The sequence below is a fragment of the Mobula hypostoma genome, chromosome 4 (genome assembly GCF_963921235.1).
Source record: "Mobula hypostoma chromosome 4, sMobHyp1.1, whole genome shotgun sequence".
Classification (NCBI taxonomy): domain Eukaryota; kingdom Metazoa; phylum Chordata; class Chondrichthyes; order Myliobatiformes; family Myliobatidae; genus Mobula; species Mobula hypostoma.
Window position 1 is genome coordinate 13,170,685 of NC_086100.1, and position 25,070 is coordinate 13,195,754.

The 25,070-nt window shown below is 44.7% G+C and overlaps 1 protein-coding gene across 1 annotated transcript in view; it reads right to left on the reverse strand.

The window, feature by feature from the left end:
• The window catches only part of LOC134345131 (rho guanine nucleotide exchange factor 26-like), a 235,424-nt gene that overhangs the window by 168,111 nt on the left and 42,243 nt on the right, over nucleotides 1-25,070 (reverse strand). The window contains exon 4 of the mRNA XM_063045315.1: nucleotides 14,968-15,119. Within this exon, the coding sequence (XP_062901385.1) occupies nucleotides 14,968-15,119 (152 nt within the window). The remainder of the gene's footprint in view (nucleotides 1-14,967; nucleotides 15,120-25,070) is intronic.

Sequence of the window (25,070 nt, forward strand, 5' to 3'; positions counted from 1 at the left end):
ACTTGTGTCGTAAATGCACCCTATTATTGGTAAATTATTTGTCGTAATATTACTTTATTTGTTGTGTCAGTTGTGTGTGTTATGCACCTTGGTCCGGAGGAACAAGTTCAAGTTTATTGTCATCTGACTGTACAGGTATACAGCCAAACAAAACAACATTCCTCCAGACCACAGTGCACCTATAAAACATATATCACACACAGCACGTAAACCAAAATATTACCATAAGTTAATAAAATATAATTCAAAATGCATGCAGCATGGCTAAACAGTAAACAGCATTCTGTCCTAGTGACGAGACCTCAGTGGTGACAGGGTATTGATTAGTCTCGCAGCCTGAGGGAAGAAGCTGCTACCCAGTCTGGCTGTCCTAGTCCTGATGCTTCTGTACCCTTTTCCTGAAGAAAATTTATTTCATTTGACAGTATACATGAATATGGTTGAATGACAATAAAGTTAAGCTCAAACTTGAACACCGTGAAGGTATGGTTACTGTAACAAATGATTTTTGGCATATTTTCAGACAAAATTTGCAAACAGAACCCATGACCCTAAACCTGTATTACAAGGTCATTCAAAATGTTTTGCATTGGTTATGAAGCACTGCAGCTCTGAGTGGCACCATATACCACTGTAACGGTGAGCGGTACGGGGGGAAGGCAGGCGACTGGGAGTGGGAGGGAAATGGATCAGCCATGATGAAATGTCAGAGTTGACTCAATGGTACAAATGGCCTAATTCTGCTCATATATATTATGATTTTATTCATCTAAATGTGTTAATTGAAAAGACCTGGCTGCAAAACACACACTACAAACACTGCTCAGAAGAAGGCAATGGCAAGACACTTCTGTAGAAAATTTTCTAATAACAATTAACGGGGTTAAATCCCCGTTAGACTTTCCTCCAATCACCTTTAATTTATGCCTTCTCGTATTTGCCATTTCCATCTGGGAAGAAGTCTCTGGCTGTCCACTCAGTCTATGCTTCTTGTCATCAAAATGGAGGCATAGAACCAATTAATAAAATTAATTTTAATAAAACTGATTCCGATACCTGTTGCCAGACACAAGCTGATTCTCTATGACGCTATCAATTGTGAGGTTTACATTTGTACTAATACTACCTTAACACAACATTTATGGACTGAAAGGCGCATATTGTGCAAAGTATTCCATGTTTGATGATATGTTGTTGTCAAGTGGCAGCACCACAAAGCATAACATAAAAATTCCTAAAATTTACAAAAATGTATAAACAGAGCAAAAGAGGAATATCGAGGCGGTCAGAAATCTGATGGCAGAGGGCGAGATGCTGCACCTAAAACATTCAGTGTGTACTTTCAGGCTCCTGTACCAAATCCAAGTCCATCGTCATTCCAACCATACACATGTATACTTACAAACAAATGAACGTTCCTCCAGGCCAAGGTGCAAACACAGTACGTATAACTCACAAACAGCACATAAATAAATACTACTGGAAATAATTTAACAAATAATAATGTACATTTATGACACAAGATGGGAAGCTACTCTCCCCTTGGCATTCTGGGGGCTGCAAAGAAACGGGCCATCAGGGCCATTGCAGAGGCTGCCGAGCGAGTCTCCAGATTGTGATGGATCAAGAGGAGTGATCTGTGGATGAATGCAACTGGGACGCAAGCCAGGGACTGATCAACCCTGAGAGGCTCACCTGGGTGAGGGTGTCTGTGATGATGAAGGACCCGAAACACCCGAGGATCCCGGGTTACATCACTGATGATGTGTCCTAGCGCGTCCGCAGGAAGTATCTCAGAATCAGAAGTATGATGCTACTGGCACTTCATGAGACCTGGGTGTTGGCAGGGACCACCTCCCCAGCAGTAGTGATGTGAAGAGGGCATAACCCAGACGGGTGAGGGTCCTTAGTAATGACTGTGCCTCCCTGTGGCATCTCCTCATGTGAGCTCTCTCACAGCTCCCGTTAACCTTGGATTGATTCTGAACTCCAGCACTCTCTGTGGGGAGCTTTGGCTCGGATGCTCTTGTTTCCTCCCACATTCCAGAGACGTGCTAATTAATTAATTGATTGATTGATTGTGGTAAAGTGCAGAATAGTCCCTTCTGGCCCTTCGAGCCATGCTGCCCAACAACCCCCAATTTAACTTTAGCCTAACCACAGGACAATTTACAATGTCCAATTACCCTACCAACCAGCACATCGTTGGACGGTGGGAAGAAACCAGAGCACTAAATGGCTGCTGGAAGCTGCCACTAACACAGATGGGTAGCAGAGAATCTCTGAGGATTTCCAGCATCTGGAGATTTTTCCTTAGTTTGTGGGAGGATCTCTCACTGCCCATTTCCCTCTACAGATTCAGCTTGACCCACTGAGGTCCTCTGGAACTTAGTTGAATGGGAAGGAGCTTGAGGTCTGGCATTGACCTGATGGACTGAAAGACCTACTCTGCAACAAGAAAGGATGAATATGAATCTCCTTTCAGCTCAAGCCCCTGCAACCAGGTTTGATTGTTGTGCAGTTGCGAGGAAGTGTTAAGACCATGAGGCATTGGAGCAGAATTAGGCCATTCATTGCTTAAGATTCACGGCCATTCATTCCCAGAGAAATGAGCAAAATTGCTAAACTGAGAGGATCAACTAGTTTTGAAGCTCCTCGTCACCTTACCGCCTACCAGGCAAGTACAGTAGCGTAACGGTTAGAGTAACACTTCGCACCACCAGTGAGCACCAATCAGGGTTCAACCCCCGCGCCTTCTAACAAGATTCTGTGCATTCTCCCCCAACCGTGTGAGTTTCCTGTAGGTGCTCCCACATTCTAGTCATATATATAGCAAGGATGTCTAAGACTTTTGCACAGTACTGTACTTGTGTAATGTGGAGCGGAAAGCTAGTTTGTAAATTTGGCGGGAGAAAAGGGTGTTGGGAATGGCGAGGGTGGAGCGCAGCGGGAATGGTGTGGAACAGGTGGCAGAGGAGGAATGCCAGGGGTGCAGAGAAACATCCAGCCCTGAGACATCAGGCAAGGTCACTTGATTCCAAACAATTGGTTTATTGATCATTACAGAATGTATCTCTGATGCTTCCCACTCTTCCCCTCTCCCTATATATTATATATATATACTGTACGTGCCTAAGACTTTGGCACAGTAGTGTAAAAATGACAAAAAAAGCTAATCCTTATGATCCTTAATCTTTTCAGTTATCTTCAAACTGTCTTTGGGATACAGGGAATTTACAAGTACTCAGAATTTTTGAATGGACAATGAACACATATCATACGCCAGTGATATTAAACCTGATTCTGATTCCCAGGGATAGCATGTTGGGCATGAATGGATCTCCAATACCAGGCACGTTAACATGGTCATAAAAAGCAAGAGAAAGTACAAAGGGCGGGAAGTGAATGTTGACTGATTGCCACCTAAGTGAAATTGGCACGTTAGCACAGTGGGTGTCAATGAATAATTTATTCACAGTCGGAAATAGGCAGCAGAAAAGGAAGATCCACACTAGACCGGATAATTTTGAAAACGCCGGTTTTGCGTAAAAACGATAGGCGTCCACACCAGGCGTTTTTGAAAATATCTCTGTCCACATTAAAACGGATATTTGGGCGAATCTCCTCCTATTGAGCACTCGCAGGACACACAGAAAACAAGCGACGAGGAAATGGTATACTTGGTGCGCGTTTGTCCAGAAACATTTCCTGCAGCCATAGTCTCTTCACCGATGAAAGGGACAACAGCTACAACTAAATGCAATAAGGCTTGTTACTGGGCAAAAGTGAAATTTGCTGTTACCTCATTTGTTAGCCTTTACTTTTGCCATGTCTTTGTGTATTACTTTGCTGTATTTAACATGTGCAATAAAACAAGTTACTGGGCAGAAGTGACGATTGGATCTACTGAATATTTGCACAAGCAATACATTAATAAAGTACCTTGTTAAATGTATAAAACATGTCTGCATCAGTGTTATCTTGTATTTCCATACAATGTTATATTAGGCTGTTACACATCTGTTGTCAGATGTTGTGGTGTTGGAGGTTGTGTTTAAGAAAACAATGAAACGCCGCGCAGCCACCACCATTTGTTCCGGCATGTCATGACAGCAGTTTTAAAAATCAAGCAACACACATCAAAGTTGCTGGTGGAACACAGCAGGCCAGGCAGCATCTATAGGAAGAGGTGCAGTCGACGTTTCAGGCCGAGACCCTTCGTCAGGACTAACTGAAGGAAGAGTTAGTAAGAGATTTGAAAGTGGGAGGGGGAGATCCAAAATGATAGGAGAAGGCAGGAGGGGGAGGGATGGAGCCAAGAGCTGGACGTCTCCGCCTGAAACGTCGACTGTACCTCTTCCTAGAGATGCTGCTTGGCCTGCTGCGTTCACCAGCAACTTTGATGTGTGTTGCTTGAATTTCCAGCATCTGCAGAATTCCTGTTGTTTGCAGTTTTAAAAATAGCCAGTTACCCCGTACACACTAGGCTGGATATTAGGCATTTTCAGATTTATTCACTCTGGAGAGCGTTTCTGAAAAGCTCCGTTTTCGGGGGAGGACAACGCCATTTCAGTGTGGACGGAGGGTCAAAACAAAGAGAAAAAGCTTCTGTTACGGATTTATCCGGTCTAGTGTGGAGGTAGTCTTGAAGTCAGCTTGTCATTTCAGCTGATCTGGCGATACAAACTCCTGATTTGGAAGTAGAATTAGGCCGTTTGGCCAATAAACTCTGCTACACCATTTCATCATGGCTGATCCAATTTTCCTCCCAGCTCCAATTTCCTGCCATCTCCCCGTATCTCTTCATGCCCTGACCAATCAAGAATCTATCAACCTCTGCCTTAAATATACGTAAAGACTTAGCCTCCACAGCAGCCTGTGGCAAAGAATTCCACAGATTCAACACTCTCTGGGAAAAGAAGCTCCTCATCTCCATTCTAAAAGGACAACTCTCTATTCTGAGGCTGTGTCCTCTGGTTTTAGACTCTCCCACCATAGGAAACATCCTCTCCATACCCACTCTATCAAGGCCTTTCACCATTCAATAGGTTTCAATGAGGTCACCCCTCATTCTTCTGAATTGCAATGAATGCAGGCCCAGAGCCATCAAATGCTCTTCATATGACAAACTATTCAATCCCGAATGATTTTCGTGAACCTCCAATAAACCCTCTCCAATTTCAGCACATCCTTTTTGAGATAAGAGGCCCAAACCCGTTCACAATACTCTGAGTGCTTTCTAAAGTCTCAACATTACATCCTTGTTTTTATATTCTAGTCCTCTTGAAATGAATGTTAACATTGCACCTGCCTTTCCCACCACAGACACAACCTGCAAATTAACCTTTAGGGAAACCTGCACAAAGACTCCCAAGTTCCATTGCATCTCAGTTTTTTGCACTTTTAAACCATTTAGAAAATAGTCAACCCTTTTATTTCTTCTACCAGAGTGTATGACTGTACACTTCCTGACACTATCTTCCATCCACCATTTCTTTGTCCATTCTCCTAATCTGTCTGCCCTTCTTAGCCTATCTACTTTCTCAGAACTACCTGCCCCTCCACCTATGTTCATATTGTCTGCAAATTTTGCAAAGCCATCAATTCTGTCATCAAATTATTGACATATAATGTAAAAAAACAATCCCAACATAGACCCCTGTGGAAGACCACTAGTCACTGGCAGCCAATCAGAAAAGTTTCCCTTTATTCCCACTCTTTGCCTTCTACCAATCATCCACTGCTTTATCCACTCTAGAATCTTTCCTGTAATACCAAGGGCTCATAGCTTGTTAAGCATCCTCATGTGTCGCACCTTGGTAAAGGCCTTCTGAAAATCCAAGTACACAACTGATTCTCCTTTGTCTATCCTGATTGTTATTTCTTCAAAGAATTCCATCAGATTTGTCAGGAAAGATTTTCCCTTGAGGAAACCATGCTGACTAAAGAGTGGCATTTGCAATTTTCTAGTCTTCTGGAACCATTCTAGGATCTAGAGATTCTTGAAAGAAAATTACTAATGCCTCCATGTTCTCCTCAGCCACCTCTTTTAGAACACTGGGGTGTACACCATCTGGTCCTGGTGACTTATCTACCTTCAGACCTTTCATTTTCCCAAGAGCTTTCTCTCTAGTTATGGTAACTTCACACACTTCATGCCCCCTAACAACTGGAACTTCCACCATACTGCTAATGTCTTCAACAGTGAAGACTTATTCAGTTCATCTGCCATTTTGTTGTCCCCTATTACTACCTCTCCAGCATCATTTTCCAGCAATTTGATATCCACTCTTGTCTTTCTTTTATACTTTACGTATCTGATAAGAACTTTTGGTATCCTGTTTAATATTATTGGCTAGCTTACTTTTGTATTCCATGTTTACCTTCTCAACTATTTTTTTTAGTTGTGTTCAGTTCATTTTTGAAAGCTTCTAAATCCTCCAACTTCCCACTAATCTGTGTTCTATTATCTGCCCTCTCATTGGCATTTATAGTGGCTTTGACTTCTCTCGTTAGCCACAGTTGTGTCATTTTACCTTTAGAATACTTCTTCCTCTGTGGGATACATACATCCTGTGCCTTCCGAATTACTCCTAGAAATTCCAGCCATTGCTGCTCTGCCGTCATCCCTGCCAGTGTTCTTTTCCATCAATTCTGGCCAGTTCCTCTGTAATTCCCTTTACTCCACCGTAATACTCAGATCATGGCAGATTTATATTCCCCAACTTGATTCTCCTGCCTCTCCCCATAACAGGGAGCTTCTGCCTACATTTCCAGTAGAGTGTGTGTGAGCGTAAGAGAGTGAGTGTGTGTGAGTGTGGAGTCTTCACTCTAATATCCTTTGGAAGGATATTACTACAACAAGTTTTTATTCTACTGTGAATGCCTACAAGAAAATGAATCTCGGGATAGTATATCGTGACGTTTACATACTTTGGTAACAATGACTGCACATTGCAGAGGTGGGGTGGAGATACGTCTCTACCAAAGGAAGTGTAAAGTGTTCCTTCCTCTGCTAGCCTACAGGCCACCCTTGGGCAAGGTGTAGCACCTGCTTCGCCCCCAGAACAGGGTCATGTGAAACCATTCCATGTCCTCTCCTATTGGAGTTAAATGTGTATTTCCATTGGGACCTAGAGTATAGCAATTCTTTATAAGACCATAAAATACAGGAGCAGAATTAAGCCTTTTGGCCCTTCGAATTTGCTCCATCACTACATCATGGCTGATCTAATTCCCTCTTAGCTGCCACCTCCTGGGAGGGAAATGGATGCATCATGATCCATATATGTACTACTCTATACAGCTGCCACAAAACAACAATTTCATGACATACTGTATGTCAGTGGTAATAAAACAGATTCTGATTCCCTTTTCTTCCACTCTTTACGTCTTCCACCCATCACCTCCCGGCTTTTCACATCTTCCCCCCTCCCCACCCACCAATCCACCTTCCCCCTCACCTGTTTCCACCTGTCACCTGCCAGTCCGTACTCCTCTGGCTCCCACCACCTTCTTATGCTGACTTCTGCCCCCTTGCTTTCCAGTCCTGACGATGGACCTCAGACTAAAACATTCACTATCCGTTCCCCTCCAAAAATGGCTGCCTGCCTGCTGAGTTTCTCCAGCATTTTGTGAGTATCACTGTACATCCAGATAGGCTCTCATATTCCTAAATTCATAAGTACAACCTACATGCATATACTCATTCCCACAAACAGTAGAACGAGTTTCCTCCCTCTCTCTCTCTCTCTCTACTTTTAGTCAGTGCCCTTTCTGATCAGTCTTTGATAAGAAAGTCTTCATTACAAAACCGGAGAGGAGTGGTTTAAAATTCAAAGTAAATTTATTATCAAAGTATGAAATATGTTACCTTGTGATTCATACTGAGAGGACCATATCAATTGATCTTTGTGTATTTTCCTGGCCTGGGAGAGGTTAACAGTACAGCACAATATGGACCATTTGGCCCATGGTGTAATGCGGTCTCTTTAATCTTAGACTAGGATATAGGAACTGGTTCATTTAGTCCTCCAATGGATTTGCAGACAGTATTACTGCATCACTGCAAGGGACTTGAAGATTTATTAACTTTGTCTTTACACCCAGTGGCCAATTTATGAGATACACCCGTATACCTGATCGTTAACGCAAATATCTCATCAACCAATCATGTGGCAGCAACTCAATGTATAAAAGCATGCAGACTCGTAAAGGGATTCAGTTAATCATAAACATGAAAAGTCTGCAGATGCTGGAAATCCAGAGCAATACACACAAAATGCTGGAGGAACTCAGAAAGTCAGGCAGCATCTATGGAAATGAATAAGCAGTTGATGTTTCCAGCCAAGACTCTTCTTCAGGACTGGAAAGGAAGAGGGAAGATGTCGGAATAAAAAGGAAGGGGAGGTGAAGGAGGATAACTAGAAGGTGATAGGTGAAACCAGGTGGGTGGGAAGGATAAAGGGCTGGAGAGGAAGGAATGTAATACGCAAGGTGAGTGGATCATAGGAGAAAAGGAAGGAGGAGGGGACCCGGGGGAGATGATAGGCAGGTGAGAAGAAGGAAGAGGCTAGAGTTGGGAATAGAAGAAGAGGGGAGGGGAGGTATTTTTTATGACATTCATGCCATCAGGTTGGAGGCTACCCAGAGGGAATACAAGGTGTTGCTCCTCCACCCTAAGGGTGGCCTCATCCTGGCACAAGAGGAGGCCATGGACCAACATGCTGGAATAGGAATAGGAATTAAGTTGTTTGGCCACCATGAAGTTCTGCTTTTGGCGGATGGAATGGAGATGCTCGACGAAGCATTCCTCTAATTTGTGAGGGGTCTCACCAATGTAGAGGAGGCTGCATTGGGAGCACTGGACACAATAGACAACCCCAACAGATTCACAGGTAAAGTGTTGACTCACCTGGAAGGACTGTTTGGGGCCCTGAATGGAGGAGAGGGTGGAGGTGAATGGGTAGGTGTAAAACTTCAGCCACTCGGAGCGAGAAGTGCCAGGAGGGAGATTAGTGGGGAGGGACAAATGAATCATGGAGAGACAGATTCCTGCAGAGAGTGGGGGAAGGAAAAGACATGTTTTGTGGTGGAATCCATTTGGATGTGACAGAAGTTGTGGAAAATGATGAGCTAGATGCAGAGGATCGTGGAATGGTGGCAAGAGGAAGTCTATCACTGGTAAGGCAGCGGGAAGATGGGGTGAGCGCGGATGTTCATGAAATGGAGGAGATGTGGGTGAGGACAGCATCAATGGAGGAGGAAAGGAAACCCTGTCCTTTGAAGACGAAGAACATCTCTGATGTCCTGGAAAGGAAGGCCACTTCTTGGGAATAGACAAAGGAACTGAGAAAAGGGAATAGCATTTTTACAAGAGACAGGTTGGGAAGGGGTATAGTCAAGATAACCATGGGAATCAGTGGGTTTATAAACAATGTCTATTGAAAGATTGTGTCCAGCAATGGGTTGGTCGACAGTTTGCTGAGACTTCTTCTAAGTGGGGCAGTAATACCTTGTATTCCATCTAGGTAGCCTCCAATCTGATGGCATTAATATCAATTTCTCCTTCCAGTTTTAAAAAAAAACCCTGCCCTCTTCTTTTATTCCCCACTCTGGCCTCTTACTACTTCTCATCTGCCTATCGCCTCCCCCAGGGCCCCTCTTCCTTCCTTTTCTCCACTCTTGTCTTCTGTCAGATTTCTCTTTCTCCAGCCCTTTACCTTTCCCACCCACTTGGCTTCACCCATCACCTTCCAGCTATCCTCCTTCCCCTTCCCCCACCTTTTTGTTCAAGTGTCTCCCCCCCTCCAGTCCTGAAGAAGGCTCTCAGCCCGGAACGTTGACTGTTTATTCATTTCTGTAGATACTGCCTGACCTGCTGAGTTCCTCCGTCATTTTGTGTGTACTGCAAGAAGTTCATTTGTTGATCAGTCCAAACATCAAAATGGGGAAGAAATGTGATCCGAGTGACTTTGACTGTGAAATGATTGTTGGTGCGAGATGGGATAGTTTGAGTGTCTTAGAAACTGCTGATCTCCTGGGATTTTCATGCACAACAGTCTCAAGATTTTACAGAGAACGGTGTGAAAAATAAAAGGAAACAGTGAGTAGCAGTCTGTGAACGACAATGCCTTGTTAATGAGAGGTGAGAGGTGAATGGCCAGACTGGTTCAAGCTAACAGGAAGGCGACAATAACTCAAATAGTCCCGTGTTACTACAGCGTGTGCAGAAGAGCTTCTCTGAATGCATAGCACGACGATCCTCGAAGTGGATGGGCTACAGAGGCAGAGGACCATGAACATAACCCAGTGGCCACTTCATTAGGTGCAGGAGGTACATAGTAAAATGGCCACTGACAGTGTTTCCCATTCCTTCAGGAAAACAGCCAATATAACACCGGATAACAAAGATTTTGCTTCCTGAATACTTTTGGGTGTATCTTCTGGATTTTGGACTGCTCATCATGAAAATCACAATGAAATTTCCCTATTACGCACCATTTTAATTTTGAAATCGCCACTTTAAAAAATTTCAAGTCATAATTCATGTCAGAATAACTGTTGTCAAGATTAAGGAAGGCATTTATGTTGGTCCACAAACCAAACAGGTCATCCATGACAGACAATTCGAGGAACTTCTAGTGGGACCAGAGAAAATCGCATGGAAGGCATTCAAGGATATGACTGAAAAATTTCTTGGCAGCTACAGAGCACCAAAATATGTGCAGCTGGCTGACAATATGCTTCAAGCACAGAAAACCATGAAATGCAACATGTCACTAAAGACTCATTTTCTGCATTCCAATTCAGACTTTCTCCCTGCAAATCTTGGTGCTGACAGTGACGAGTGTGGGGAAAGGATTCACCAGGATATTGCGGTCATGGAGAAACTGTATCAGGGCAACTGGAATCCATCAATGCTGGCTGATTAATGTTGGACACTTAGCAAGAAGCCTCAGACACAGAGTACAAACAAAAATCATTAACAAAACACTTTTAGCTTAGTTGAATTATTGCAAAGGGTCAGCACCCTCATGCAATTAAACACATTAAAAGTCAATTTATTGTTCCTGAAAATTTCTATGTGATACAAGTAGTCTGAAATTATATTTGTGTTCAGCTTCAAGTAGTCTATCATAGCCACAAAATAAATCTGAGGAAGCTACACTTCTGAAAAAAATTGTTGTCCAGTGTAATAAGGAGCACCTCCCGCCCCAATCACTCTCCCTTTTCCCACTCTTCCATCGGGCAAAAGCTTGAGAGCACCTACCTATAGGCGTCGGGCAGTACGGTAGTGGTGAGCACAACACTTTACTATACAGGTGACTGGGGTTCAATTCCCACCACTGCCTGTAAGGAGTTTGTATATTCTCCCCTTGACCGTATGGGTTTCCTCCGGGTGCTCCGCTATCCTCCTTCAGGCCAAAGGCCTATCAGTTGGTAGGTTAATTGGTCATTGTAAATTGTCCCATGATTGGGCTAGGATAAAATCAGGGATAACTGGGCAGAGCAGCTCAAAGGGCCAGAAAGGTCTATTCCACGCTATATGTCAATAAATAATCAAGAACATCATCAATCCTGCTGAAGGACTATATTGAAGGGACTTATCATATGCCATAGATCGAAGCTCAAAGTTCAAAGGAGATTCATTCTCAAAGTACCTATATGTCACCATATACAGCCTTGAGTTTCATGTACTTGCAGGCATTTATAGTAGAACAGAATAATACAATAGAATCAATGAAAATTACACACAGTGATTGCCAAACAATCAATCTGCAAAAACAGGACAAACTGTGTAAATGAATAAATAAATAATATGGAGAACATGAGTTCTAGAGTCCTTGTCAGTGAGCCCATAGGTTGTGGAATCAGTTCCGAGTTGAGGTGAGTGAAGTTATCCACGCTGGATCTAAAGATGAACTCTTGATCCCCCTATCGACCTCAACATGGCCTTTGCACTTGGCCAACCTGCTCTGCACTTTCTCTGTAATTGTAATAGTATATTCTGCACGCAGTTCTCATTTACAAGATTAAAGATTTTTAAATTTAGGTTTATTTGTCACAAATATATCAAAAGATACAGTGAAATGCGTTGTTTTATTCAAATCCTACACAGTCTAAGAACATGCTGGAGGAAGCCCTCAAGTGTCACCATCCCTCCAGTGCCAACATAGCATGCCCACAACTCACTAACCCTAAGAAGTCCATCTTTGGAAACTGGAGCACCCGGAGGAAACACACACAGTCATGGATTACTACTTGGATGTAATTGCAGAAGGAATGTTCTGCTTGGATATCGCGTAAAACTCCTCACTATGTCTCAGTACTTGGGACAATTCCAATTGGATGCACAGCTTACAGATAGATAGAGAATAACCCAAGTCTACTCTCTATAAGAGCCTGAGGATTTGTAACCAAGCCCTGTCTTTCTAATTCAGGAAGGGAAGGAGAATGAACATAAGACACCCTACACTGGGGATTGGAAATGGTGAAGCTTAGTAGGGTCACATTCCTGGGTGTTCACATATCAGATGACCTGTCATGGGTCCAACACATCCACGCAATCAGGTTAATGAGGTCCATTTTCCAACCGGCACAACATTGCACTTGCCCCCTCAATGAACTGTTCCCACAACCTATGGACTCCCTTTCAAGGTTTCTTTATTTCTTGTTCACGATATTTATTGCTTATTTATTACTAATTACTAATTATTATTACTACTAATTACTAATTATTATTACTAATATTTCTTTCTTTTTGTATTTGCACAGTTTGTCGTCTTTTGCATATTGGTTAAATGCCCAGTTTGGTGCTGTCTTTCATTGATTCTATTATGGTTAAATTAAAGGCATCCATTAGTCTTGTGAGACCATGGCTCTGCGCCTGGAAAGTTTTCACTCTCCAGGGCGCAGGCCTGGGCAAGGTTGTATGGAAGACCAGCAGATGCCCATGATGCGACTCTCCCCTCTCCACGACATCAATGGTGTCCAAGGGAAGGGCATTAGGACCCGTACAGCTTGGCACCAGTGTCGTCGCAGAGCAATGTGCGATTAAGTGCCTTGCTCAAGGACACAACATGTTGCCTCGGCTGGGGCTTGAACTCACGACCTTCAGGTCGCTAGTCCAATGGCCACGTGCCCACACTATTATGGTTAATATTTTATTATAAATTTATTGAGGATGCCTGCAAGAAAATGAATCTCAGTGTTGTTTATGGTGTCATCTATGTATCTTGTTAACAAATTTACTTTGAGCTTTGAGGTTCAACATGGCACCGATGACTCCAACAGACTTCTGTAGTTGTAATTTTGAAAGTTACTGACTGGTTCCATTACGGTCTGGTCCGGCAATTTCAAGCTGAAGTATTACAGGAGGTTGCAAGGAATAGTGGACTCAGCCATTCCACTCAACAACTACAGGAGATGCTGCTTCAAGCCGGCAACGTTCATCATCTGAGGAGCCCACCTTTTCGCAGCTGCCATCAGGATGGAACCAGAGACCCCTCAAGTCCCACACCACGCTAATCCCTTCCCCAGAACAGCAACACCGTGACGACTTTGATCACTTTGCACTAGCACAGGGAACTGAACCCCGGGCGCTGGCACTGTGAAGCGTTATGGTAACCACCACTCTACCGCGATGCCCCGGTCTCTGATTAGGATGTGCCTGTGATGCTGATGCAAGTCAGTTTTCCACTGCACTTGTGCACCTGACAATAAACTTAACTTTGACTTTGTAGGTTGGCAAATTAACTGGCCTCTGTAAACCGCTCCTGCTGCACAGGTGAGGGTGGAATCTGGAGAGAGTTAACAGGAACGTGGGGTGAATAAAAACAGGATCAGTTAGTGGCCTGTTAATGGTCAACTTGGGGCTCAATAGGCCATAGGGCCTCTTTCCATAATGAATCTTTCTGACTTTATAGAAGGCACAAGCAAGATTTATTTATTTCATGAGATACAGGGGTGGAACAGGCCCCTTTGGCTCCTCAAGCCGCGTTGCCTAGCAACCACCCCCCCCCAATTTAACTCTAGCCTAATCATGGGACAATTTATAACGACCAATCGACCTACTAACGGTAGGTGTTCGGACTGTGGGAGGAAACCCACGTGGTCACGGAGAGAACGTACAAACTTCTTACAAGATAGCAGCGGGAATTGAACCCGTGTCACTAGTATTGAAAAGCTTTGTGCTAACCACTACGCGACCGTGCTGACATAAGGGGCATAGAGAAGGTGAATTGTTGGGAAGAAAATAAACGGCACAGAGGAGGAAAATTTAAAGGGAAACTGAGGGCCAACATTTTCCACACAGAAGCTGGTTGATTATATGCCAGAAGTTCAAAGTTCAAGGTAAATACATTATCAAATTTTGGATATGTTACCGTGTACTACATCGAGATTCATTTTCTGCAGCCATTTACAGGGAAATAAAGAAACACAATAGACTCTATGAAGGTTTTGTGACTGCTTGCAAGCAGACAAATCTCAAGTTGTATAATGTACACATACTTTGATAATAAATGTACTTTGAACTTTGAAAAACTATAATCAAAGACTGACAAACAACCAATGTGCAAAAGATGACTAACTGTGCAAATACATTAAAAAATACTGAGAACTGATTTGTAAGAGTTCTTAAAAGTGAGTCTGCAGGTTGCAGAATCAGTTTGGAGTCCTGGTGAGTGAAGTTTCCCTCACCAGTTCAAAAGCCCAATGGTTGTAGGGTGATGATTGTTCCTGAACCTGGAGGTTTGGGACCCAAGGGGTAGAGGCAGGTACATGAGCAAATGTTGGAAAAACTTCTGAAAAAGTTCTATGAACTGCATGGATATGATATGGACCAAACACACAGGCAAATGGGACTAATTTGGTCAGCACTAACAAGTTGGGCCAAAGGGCTGATTTTTTGCTGTTGGACTCTGGCATTCACCAGCAATGATGAGTTAAGTTTAATCCTCCTACCACAGAGAGTTGGCTCCAGGAAGAGCGAATTGGCTTAAACTGCACAACAATCTTTTCCTCTGACTGGACATTTTGATCTGAATCTTCATCCGAGTCCCCGTTATTCAGAGTCAGTGCCTTCTCCTTATAGTTCTGATATAGAACCGCATTTTCTGCAAGCAAATCAAAGGGTATTTAGAAGACAGAATGAAATGCACTTGGACTGCAACTTTTAACAGATTCAACACTTCAGGTCAAGTCAAGTTTATGCCATTTAACTATAAGGACACTATACTGCCAAACGAGACGACATTTCTCCGAGCCAGGGTCTAAAGCAGAGTCGTACACATAGTAGCTATATAACACACAATAACTTCGGAAAGTAAGAATTAGTCATTAGATAAACAAAGTAAAGTGCATAAATTAAATATTGTTAAGGTGCTGTACAAATTATCCGGTGACACTTCAAAAGCGATGCGGCAGAACGTTCAGAAGCCTAATGGCCTGAGGGAAAGAGTTGCTTCCCCATCCAGACCGTTCTTGTCTTTATGCATCGGAGTCTACTGCCTGGTAGCAGACAGGTGCATAAACTTCACATGTATCTATGCATGCTAGCCCAACGTTATTATAGCGCAGGGTGTTCTAGAAATTGGAGTTCAATACCAATACCATCTCTAAGAAGTTTGTAGGTTCTCTCCAAGACTGCGTGAGCTTCCTCTGGGTGCACTGGTCTCCTCCCACAGCCCACAGACATACGAGTTGGTAAGTTAACTGCAATTTATCCTGTGATGAGGCTAGCGTTAAATAGCTGGGCTGCTGTGGGGTACAGCTCATTTGTCCTGTGATGAGGCTAGCGTTAAATAGCTGGGCTGCTGGGCGGTACAGCTCATTTGTCCTGTGATGAGGCTAGTGTTAAATAGCTGGGCTGCTGGACGGTACAGCTCACTGTGGCAGAGGGCCTGTTCCCGCGCTGAATCTCTAAATAAAGCAAATAAATTTTTCTGAAAAGCAATCAGGGATGCAGGGTGGTAAACTCCATAGCCAATCTGCACATAGCTAGTTAGCCCCCTACTCCCATCAACATGATAATGACTTGTCAATTGTTTTGCCAGAGATGTTATTGGAATGAAAAATAGTTGACCAAGGAAAAGCCTTCCTACAGTCCAAATGTCCAACACACTTCATCCTGTGTCCATTCCCCTATTTGACAAGCTTTGCCTTCCTTTTGTATGAGATTCTATTCTCCTGATGACAGGTCTTGGTCTGAAACATCGACTGCTTATTCCCCTGCACCGATGCTGCCTGATCTGCTGAAACATCGACTGTTTATTCCCCTGCACAGGGGCTGACTGACCTGCTGAAACATTGACTGTTAATTCCCCTGCACAGGGGCTGACTGACCTGCTGAAACATTGACTGTTAATTCCCCTGCACAGGGGCTGACTGACCTGCTGAAACATCGACTGTTAATTCCCCTGCACAGGGGCTGACTGACCTGCTGAAACATTGACTGTTAATTCCCCTGCACAGGGGCTGACTGACCTGCTGAAACATCGACTGTTTATTCCCCTGCACAGGGGCTGACTGACCTGCTGAAACATCGACTGTTTATTCCCCTGCACAGAGGCTGACTGACCTGCTGAAACATCGACTGTTTATTCCCCTGCACAGGGGCTGACTGACCTGCTGAAACATTGACTGTTAATTCCCCTGCACAGATGCCGCCTGACCTGCTGTGTTTATTTATTGAGATACAGTGCGGACTGGGCCCTTCCTGTCCTTCAGGCCACGCTGCCCAGCAACACCCCCACCCCCCGATTTACTCTAGCCTAATCACAGAACAATTTACAATGACCAATTAACCTACCAACCAGTTCGACGTTGGACTGTGGGAGGAAACTGAAGCACCCAGAGGAAACCCACAGGATCAGGGGAAGAATGTACAAACTCCTTACGGGCAGTGGCGGGACCTGAGTCCGTGTCACCTGCACGATAAATCACTGTGGTAACCACCACGGTACTGCACTGCTCTACCTCCAGCACTTGTGTGTGTTACTCGTGATTTCCGGCATCGGCAGGATGTCGTGTTTACGATCTGCAACACATTGTCACCTCCATCGATCACCTGCCAGTCTTTATCACTCTTACCTCTCGCCCCCCCCATCTGCCTATCACCTACTGCTTGCTAGCTTGTTTCACCTCTCCCCCACGACCTGTTTTTTAATTGACCATCTCCCCTCCATCTTACAGTCTGAATAAAGCGTATCGATCTAAAAGCATCGACTCTCTGCTTCCCTCCCCCCGCTCCACAGATGCTGCCTGACCTGCTGAGTTCCTCCAGCATCTGGTGGCGTGGCTCCAGACTCCAGTATCTGCGATGTCTTGTGACCCTGCCCCACTTCAACGCAGACCACCAAGAGTTTACTGTACCTCCCATTCAGAGGGCAAACAGATCCTTGGCTTACTGATCCTAGCTAAAAGATGACATCTCTGCTAGCATAGTGTTCCGTCAATACTGTATTGGACTGTCAGCCAAGTTTACGTTCACAGGTCTCTGGAGCTGATAATTCAGTGGTGAGTATGCTACCTCGCTTAACATGAGTTCCACTCCTCCTTCTGCTGGGGCACCCCGACATCCAGATTTTTACAAGTTTAAAAAACAAGGTGAAAAAAAAGACTTCTCGCACCCAGGAAAGATACAAACCCAGGAGTGTTAGGACTAGCAATGTTCAATTGTCATTTCCACAGTCTGTTGAATCTGATTCCTTGCGAACTCATTTAAATGAAAGAAGGTTTAGCGCCATGGCAACACTCAGGCAGCTTTCCTGGCCTAGGGCTGCCAACTCGGAGTGAATAAATCAGAGAGATCTCCTCACGTGATCACCTTACTCAATTAGATGCCCCCCCACCCCCCACCCGTGGGCTACCCTCCCCATTACTTTCCCAGTGCCAACCTTTTAACTTCCTTTCAGCTTTGGGCAAGTCTTCATTAATCAAATTATCACTCCCACATAATTCTTCTTGTTCCCTCCACCCCGGCCCATCTATACATTTACAACTAATGAACAGAGAAGTTCTAAGGAAATTCTACATTTCACGACTTACTCTAATATCATCGAACATAGAACAAAGTAAATTTGTTATCAAAGTTTACATACAGAATGTCACCACATACTACACTGAGACTGACTCTGGCAGACATTCACGGTCAATACAAAGAAACAAATGAAAAACTACACACAAAGACGGACAAGCAAGCAACGTGCAAAAGACAGCAAACTGTACATATACAAAAATAATGAACAAAAAAGCACTAAATAATATCGAGAACATGAGTTGCAGAGTCCTTGAGAGTGAGCCCATAGGTAGTGGAATCAGTTTAGCACTGAGGTGAGTGAAGTTATCCAAATGGGCTCAGGAGCCTAATGGTTAACAGGTAATAACAGGCCACACATTTTAATTCCACATCCCATTCCCATTCTGATATGTCTATTCTAGGCCTCCTCTACTGTAAAGATGAAGCCACACTCAGGTTGGAGGAACAACACCTTATATTCCGTCTGGGTAGCCTCCAACCTGATGGCATGAACATTGACTTCTCTAACTTCCGCTAATGCCCCACCTCCTCCTCGTACCCCATCCGCTATTTATTTATATACACACATTCTTTCTCTCTCTCTCTCCTTTCTCTGTTCCTCTCACTATACCCTTTGCCCATCCTCCGGGTTTTTCCCCCCCCTCCCCCTTTTCCTTCTCCCTGGGCCTCCTGTCCCATGATCCTCTCATATTCCTTTTGCCAATCACCTGTCCAGCTCTTGGCTCCATCCCTCCCCCTCCTGTCTTCTCCTATCATTTTGGATCTCCCCCTCCCCCTCCCACTTTCAAATCTCTTACTAGCTCTTCTTTCAGTTAGTCCTGACGAAGGGTCTCGGCCCGAAACGTCGACTGTACCTCTTCCTAGAGATGCTGCCTGGCCTGCTGCGTTCACCAGCAACTTTGATGTGTGTTGCTTGAATTTCCAGCACCTGCGGAATTCCTCGTGATAACTATTCTGAAACTGTTGGTGTGGGACTTAAGGCTCCTCTACTTTCTTAGGGGAGGGATCTCATTGAAACCTATCAAATATTGAAAGGCAGTACAGACCTGATGGACCGAATGGTCTCACCTTGTTCTCATGTCTCTTGGTGTTATGTTTAAGGTGAGTGCGGAAAGATTTGAAAGGAACCTGAGGGGCAACTTCTTCACATGGAAGGTGGGGGAGCTGCCAGAAAATGTGGTTTCAGTAAATAACAAGGACAATTTTCAAGAGAGTGGACGTTTTGGGCTGAGACCCTTCTTTTCCAGTCCTCCTGAAAGGAAAACTATTTATTCCCCTCCACAGATGTTGCCTGACTTGCTGAGTTCTCCAGCATTTTCTGTGTGTTGCTCAAGATTTCCAGCATCTGCAGAATCTCTTGTGTTTATCATTCAAAGGGCAACTTGATACATACATGGATTGGAAAGTTTTAAGAGGGCAATGAACTAAATGCAAGCAAATGACCAGTTCAGTGAGAACGGTGGTCAGCGTAGATGAGTTGGACCAATTGACATTTTACCATGCTGTATCACACACGATTCTAAGCCTTGCGAAGTCTGCTGATCATCGGCATCTCTCTTCTGACAGGGCCCTAAGCATTGTTAAAGATCCCTCTATTCATCCAACAATCTCTTTCACCTCCTGCCATTAGGCAGGGGGTACTGCAGCATTAAGACAAGAAGTGCTAAGATGGGAAACAGCTCCTTCCTGACATGGCCCAGGTCTCATCATATACAAAGTGATACTGTAATACTGTTCACTTTTTAACTTGTGTCATAAATACACCTTATTATTTGTAACTTTATTTGAGGTAATGTTACGTTGTGTGTTGCATATGAGTTATAACTACCGTGTTGTGTTCCTTGGCTCCGAGGAACATTGTTTAGCTTGCCGGTAGACATGGTTGAATGACAATAATCTTGAACGAGTGAAGAATTATGAAGCTGAGGTAGAGAGACCAAGGAAGGTTGTTAACACAGACTATGGCTTGGCGCCCAGATGACGGGAGTGTATTAGTTTTTGTCAAGCCGTTAGCCAAGACTCTCTATAGCTCATGTAATTACCTTTAGCCAGGGGAAGAGACATTAGCCAAGAACTCTACTATGCCAAATCAATCACAGCACAACCCTCCAACCAATGAAGACATCTTCACACTGCGATGCCTCAAGAATCTGGTGAGATGAAGGTAACTTACTTAATGCAACAAGTTGGTATGATCTGTCCAAACAGATTCAATGATAGATTTTAAAATGCATGCCACTCAATGGCCACATTATTAAGTACAGCTGCTCATCGCTGCAAGTATCTAATCAGCCAACCATGTGGCAACAACTCAATGCATAAAAGCATGCAGACATGGTCAAGAGAGTCGGTTGTAGTTCAGACCAAACATCAGAATGGGGAAGAAATGTGATCAAAGTGACTTTGACCATGGAATGATTGCTGTTGCCAGGCAGGGTTTGTGTATCTCAGAACTGCTGATCTCCTGGGATTTTCGCAAGAGTCTCTAGAGCTCATAGAGGAATGAGCAAAGAACAAAAATAAAAACAGTGAGTGTCAGTTCTGTGGGAAAAAAACTCCTTGTTAATGAGGGAAGTCAGAGGAAAATGCCAGAACGGTTCAAGCTGACAAGAAGGTGACAGTAACTCAAATAACCATGTGCTACAACATTGTGCGTTCAGAGATGCTCTTCTGCGCACCGATGTGTCAAACCTTGAAGTGGATCGCCTACTGCAGCTGCAGACCATAGACATACACTCAGTGGCCTCTTTATTAGGGACATGAGGTACCTTCTTTTTTGCATTTGGAAAGCCACGGCCTAATTAAGGATTGCCAGCACGGTTCTGTGAGGGGCCAGCTGTGTCTTAGTAACTTGATTGATTTTATTTTGATGTGCTGACGTGAGTGATTGAGAAAGCTGAGAATGTTGCCTACATAGATTTTAGTACTGACAAGGTCCCTCATGGACAGCCCATGGAAGACAGAGGGTGGAGGTAGAAGGGACTTGTTCTAGCTGGAGGTAAGTGGTTAGTGATGTTCCACAGAGATCTGTACTGGGCACTCCTTGTTTGTGATGTATATAAATGAGCTGGGTGAAAAGGTAGATGGGTGAGTTCACAAGTTTACAGATGATATGAAGATTGGTGGTGGTGTGGACACGGTAGATGACTGACTGGCAAAGAATAGAGGAGGATATATATCAGTCACAGATATGGGCAGAGAAATGGCAGATGAGAGTTTAATCTGGACAAAGGTGAAGTATTGCACCTTGGTAAGTCAAATGTAAAAAGACAGTACACTGTTAAAGGCAAGACCCTTAGCACTGTGCTGAGCAGAGGGATCTTAGGATCCAAGTTCATGGCTCCATGAAACTGGCTACACAGGTTGAGAGGGTGGTTAAGAAGGCCTTATAGGCATCCGTTAGGCTCGTGAGACCATGGATTTGCGCCTTGGAAGGTTTCCAGGGCGCGGGCCTGGGTAAGGTTGTATGGAAGACCGGCAGTTGCCCATGCTGGAAGTCTCCCCTCTCCACACCACTGATGTTGTCCAAGGGAAGGGCACTAGGACCCATACAGCTTGGCACCGGTGTCGTCGCAGAGCAATGTGTGGTTCAGTGCCTTGCTAAGGACACAACACGATTCCTCAGCCAAGGCTTAAACTAGCGACCTTCAGATCACTAGACCGACACCTTAACCACTTGGCCACACGCCCATGGAATGCTTGCCTTTATTAGTCAATGCACTGAGTTCAAAGGTCAGGAAGTTATGTTGCAGCTTTATAAAACTCTAGTTAGGCTGCTTCTGGATTCTTGCATACAGTTCTGGTCCCTCCATTATAAGAACAATGTTGAGGCTCTGGAGATTGTGCAGAAGAAGTTTACAAGAATGCTGCCTGGTTTAGAGGGGTTGTGTTATAAAGAGAGGTTAGACAAACCTGGGTTGTTTTCTCTTGAGCGACGGAGGCTAAGGGGAGATCTGATAGCGGTTAATAAAATTATGAGAGGCATAGACAAATTAGACAGACAGTATCTTTCTTCCTAGAGGGAATATCTAATACCAGAGGTCATGTAATTAAGGTGAAAGGAGGTAATTTCAAAATCGATGTGAGGAACAAGTTTTTTTTTAAACACAGAAAGCTGTGGCTGCCTGGAATGTGCTGCCTGGGGCGGTGGAAGAGGCAGGTACATTATGAGCAATTAAGATCTGTTTAGTTAGGCACGTGTATGTGAGGAAAATTGAAGGATATAGACATTTAGTTGGCCATTTGATTATTAATTTAATTGTTTGATATAGTATTGTGGACCAGAAGGCCTGTTCCTGTGAGGCAATGTTCTATGTTGTTCTGTGCATGTTATTACGAGAATAATACTAAGAATATGTGTCGTAAGGTCCTTGAAAAATGTATTAATTATTGAAAGGGAGTGGGACTAGTTAAATTCAAAAGGAGACAGCAGATTAAAGGAGGCGGGGTGGTGTTACTAGTCAGAGAAAGTGTCACAGCAGTGCTGTGTCAGGACAGACTGGAGAACTCATTTAGTGAGGCGTTATGTGTGGAAATGAAATTTTAGAAAAGGTATGACCACGTTAATGGGGCTAGATTACAGACCACCCAAAAGTCTGCCAGAATTATAGGAACAAATTTGTAAACAGATCACAGACTGTTGCAAGAAACATAAGGTTGTTATAGGAGCGCAAACACGAGGAATTCTGCAGATGCTGGAAATTCAAGCAACACACATCAAAGTTGCCGGTGAACGTAGCAGGCCAGGCAGCATCTCTAGGAAGAGGTACCGTCAATGTTTCGGGCCGAGACCCTTCGTCAGGACTAACTGAAGGAAGAGCTAGTAAGAGGTTTGAAAGTGGGAGGGGGAGGGGGAGATCCAAAATGATAGGAGAAGACAGGAGGGGGAGGGATGGAGCCAAGGGCTGGACAGGTGATTGGCAAAAGGGATATGGGAGGATCATGGGACAGGAGGCCCAGGGAGAAGGAAAAGGTGTAGGGGGAGAAAAAAACCCAGAGGATGGACAAGGGGTATAGTGAGAGGGACAGAGGGAGAAAAAGGATAGAGAGAGAAAGAATGAGTGTATATAAATAAATAACGGATGGGGTACGAGGGGGAGGTGGGGCATTAGCGGAAGTTTGAGAAGTCAATGTTCATGCCATCAGGTTGGAGGCTACCCAGACGGAATATAAGGTGTTGTTCCTCCAACCTGAGTGTGCCTTCATCTTTGCAGTAGAGGAGGCCGTGGATAGACATATCAGAATGAGAATGCGATGTGGAATTAAAATGTGTGGCCACTGGGAGATCCTGCTCTCTCTGGCAGACAGAGCGTAGGTGTTCAGCAAAGCGGTCTCCCAGTCTGCGTCGGGTCTCGCCAATATATAGAAGGCCACATTGGGAGCACCGGATGCAGTATATCACCCCAGCCGACTCACAGGTGAAGTGTCGCCTCACCTGGAAGGACTGTCTGGGGCCCTGAATGGTGGTAAGGGAGGAAGTGTAAGGGTATGTGTAGCACTTGTTCTGCTTACAAGGATAAGTACCAGGAGGGAGATCAGTGGGGAGGGATGGTGGGGACAAATGGACAAGGGAGTCACATAGGGAGAGATCCCTGCAGAAAGCGGGGGGGGGGGGAGGGAAAGATGTGCTTAGTGGTGAGATCCCGTTGGAGGACTCCACTCCCTCTGCACTAATCCTAACCTTACTATTAAACCCGCCAAGTAGTCTGGCATACTGACTTCTACCTTGCCGAGGCACTACTGATGTCTACTATAAGCCTACTGACTCTCACAGCTATCTGGACTATTCCTCTTCTCACCCTGTCTCTTGCAAAAACACCATCCCCTTCTCGCAATTCCTCCGTCTCCGCTGCATCTGCTCTCAGGATGAGGCTTTTCATTCCAGGACAAGGGAGATGTCTTCCGTTTTTAAAGAAAGGGCCTTACCTTCCTCCACCATCAACTGTGCTCTCAAACGCATCTCCCCCATTTCACGCACATCTGCTCTCACTCCATCCTCCCGCCACCCCACTAGGAATAGGGTTCTCCTGGTCCTCACCTACCACCCCACCAGCCTCCAGGTCCAACATATTATTCTCTGTAACTTCTGTCACCTCTAACGGGATCCCACCATTAAGTACATCTTTCCCTCCCCCCACCCCTGCTTTCCGCAGGGATCGCTCCCTACGCGACTCCCTTGTCCATTCGTCCCCACCATCCCTCCCCACTGATCTCCCTCCTGGCACTTATCCTTGTAAGTGGAACAAGTGCTACATATGCCCTTACACTTCCTCCCTTACCACCATTCAGGGCCCCAGACAGTCCTTCAAGGTGAGGTGACACTTCACCTGTGAGTCGGCTGGGGTGATATACTGCATCCGGTGCTCCCGATGGGGCCTTCTATATATTGGCGAGAACCGACGCAGACTGGGAGACCGCTTTGCTGAACACCTATGCTCTGTCCGCCAGAGAGAGCAGGATCTCCCAGTGGCCACACATTTTAATTCCACATCGCATTCTCATTCTGATATGTCTATCCACGGCCTCCTCTACTGCAAAGATGAAGGCACACTCAGGTTGGAGGAACAACACCTTATATTCCGTCTGGGTAGCCTCCAACGTGATGGCATGAACATTGACTTTTCAAACTTCCGCTAATGCCTCACCTCCCCCGCGTACCCCATCCCTTATTTATTTATATACACACATTCTTTCTCTCCCTCTCCTTTTTGTCCCTCTGACTGTACCCCTTGCCCATCCTCTGGGTCCCCCCCCCCCTTTCCTTCTCCCTGGACCTCCTGTCCCATGATTCTCTCATATCCCCTTTGCCAATCACCTGTCCATCTCTTGGCTCCATCCCTCCCCCTCCTGTCTTCTCCTATCATTTTGGATCTCCCCCTCCCCCTCCCACTTTCAAATCTCTTACTAACTCCTCCTTCAGTTAGTCCTGACGAAGGGTCTCGGCCCGAAACGTCGACTATACCTCTTCTTAGAGATGCTGCCCGGCCTGCTGCGTTCACCAGCAACTTTGATGTGTGTTGTTATAGGA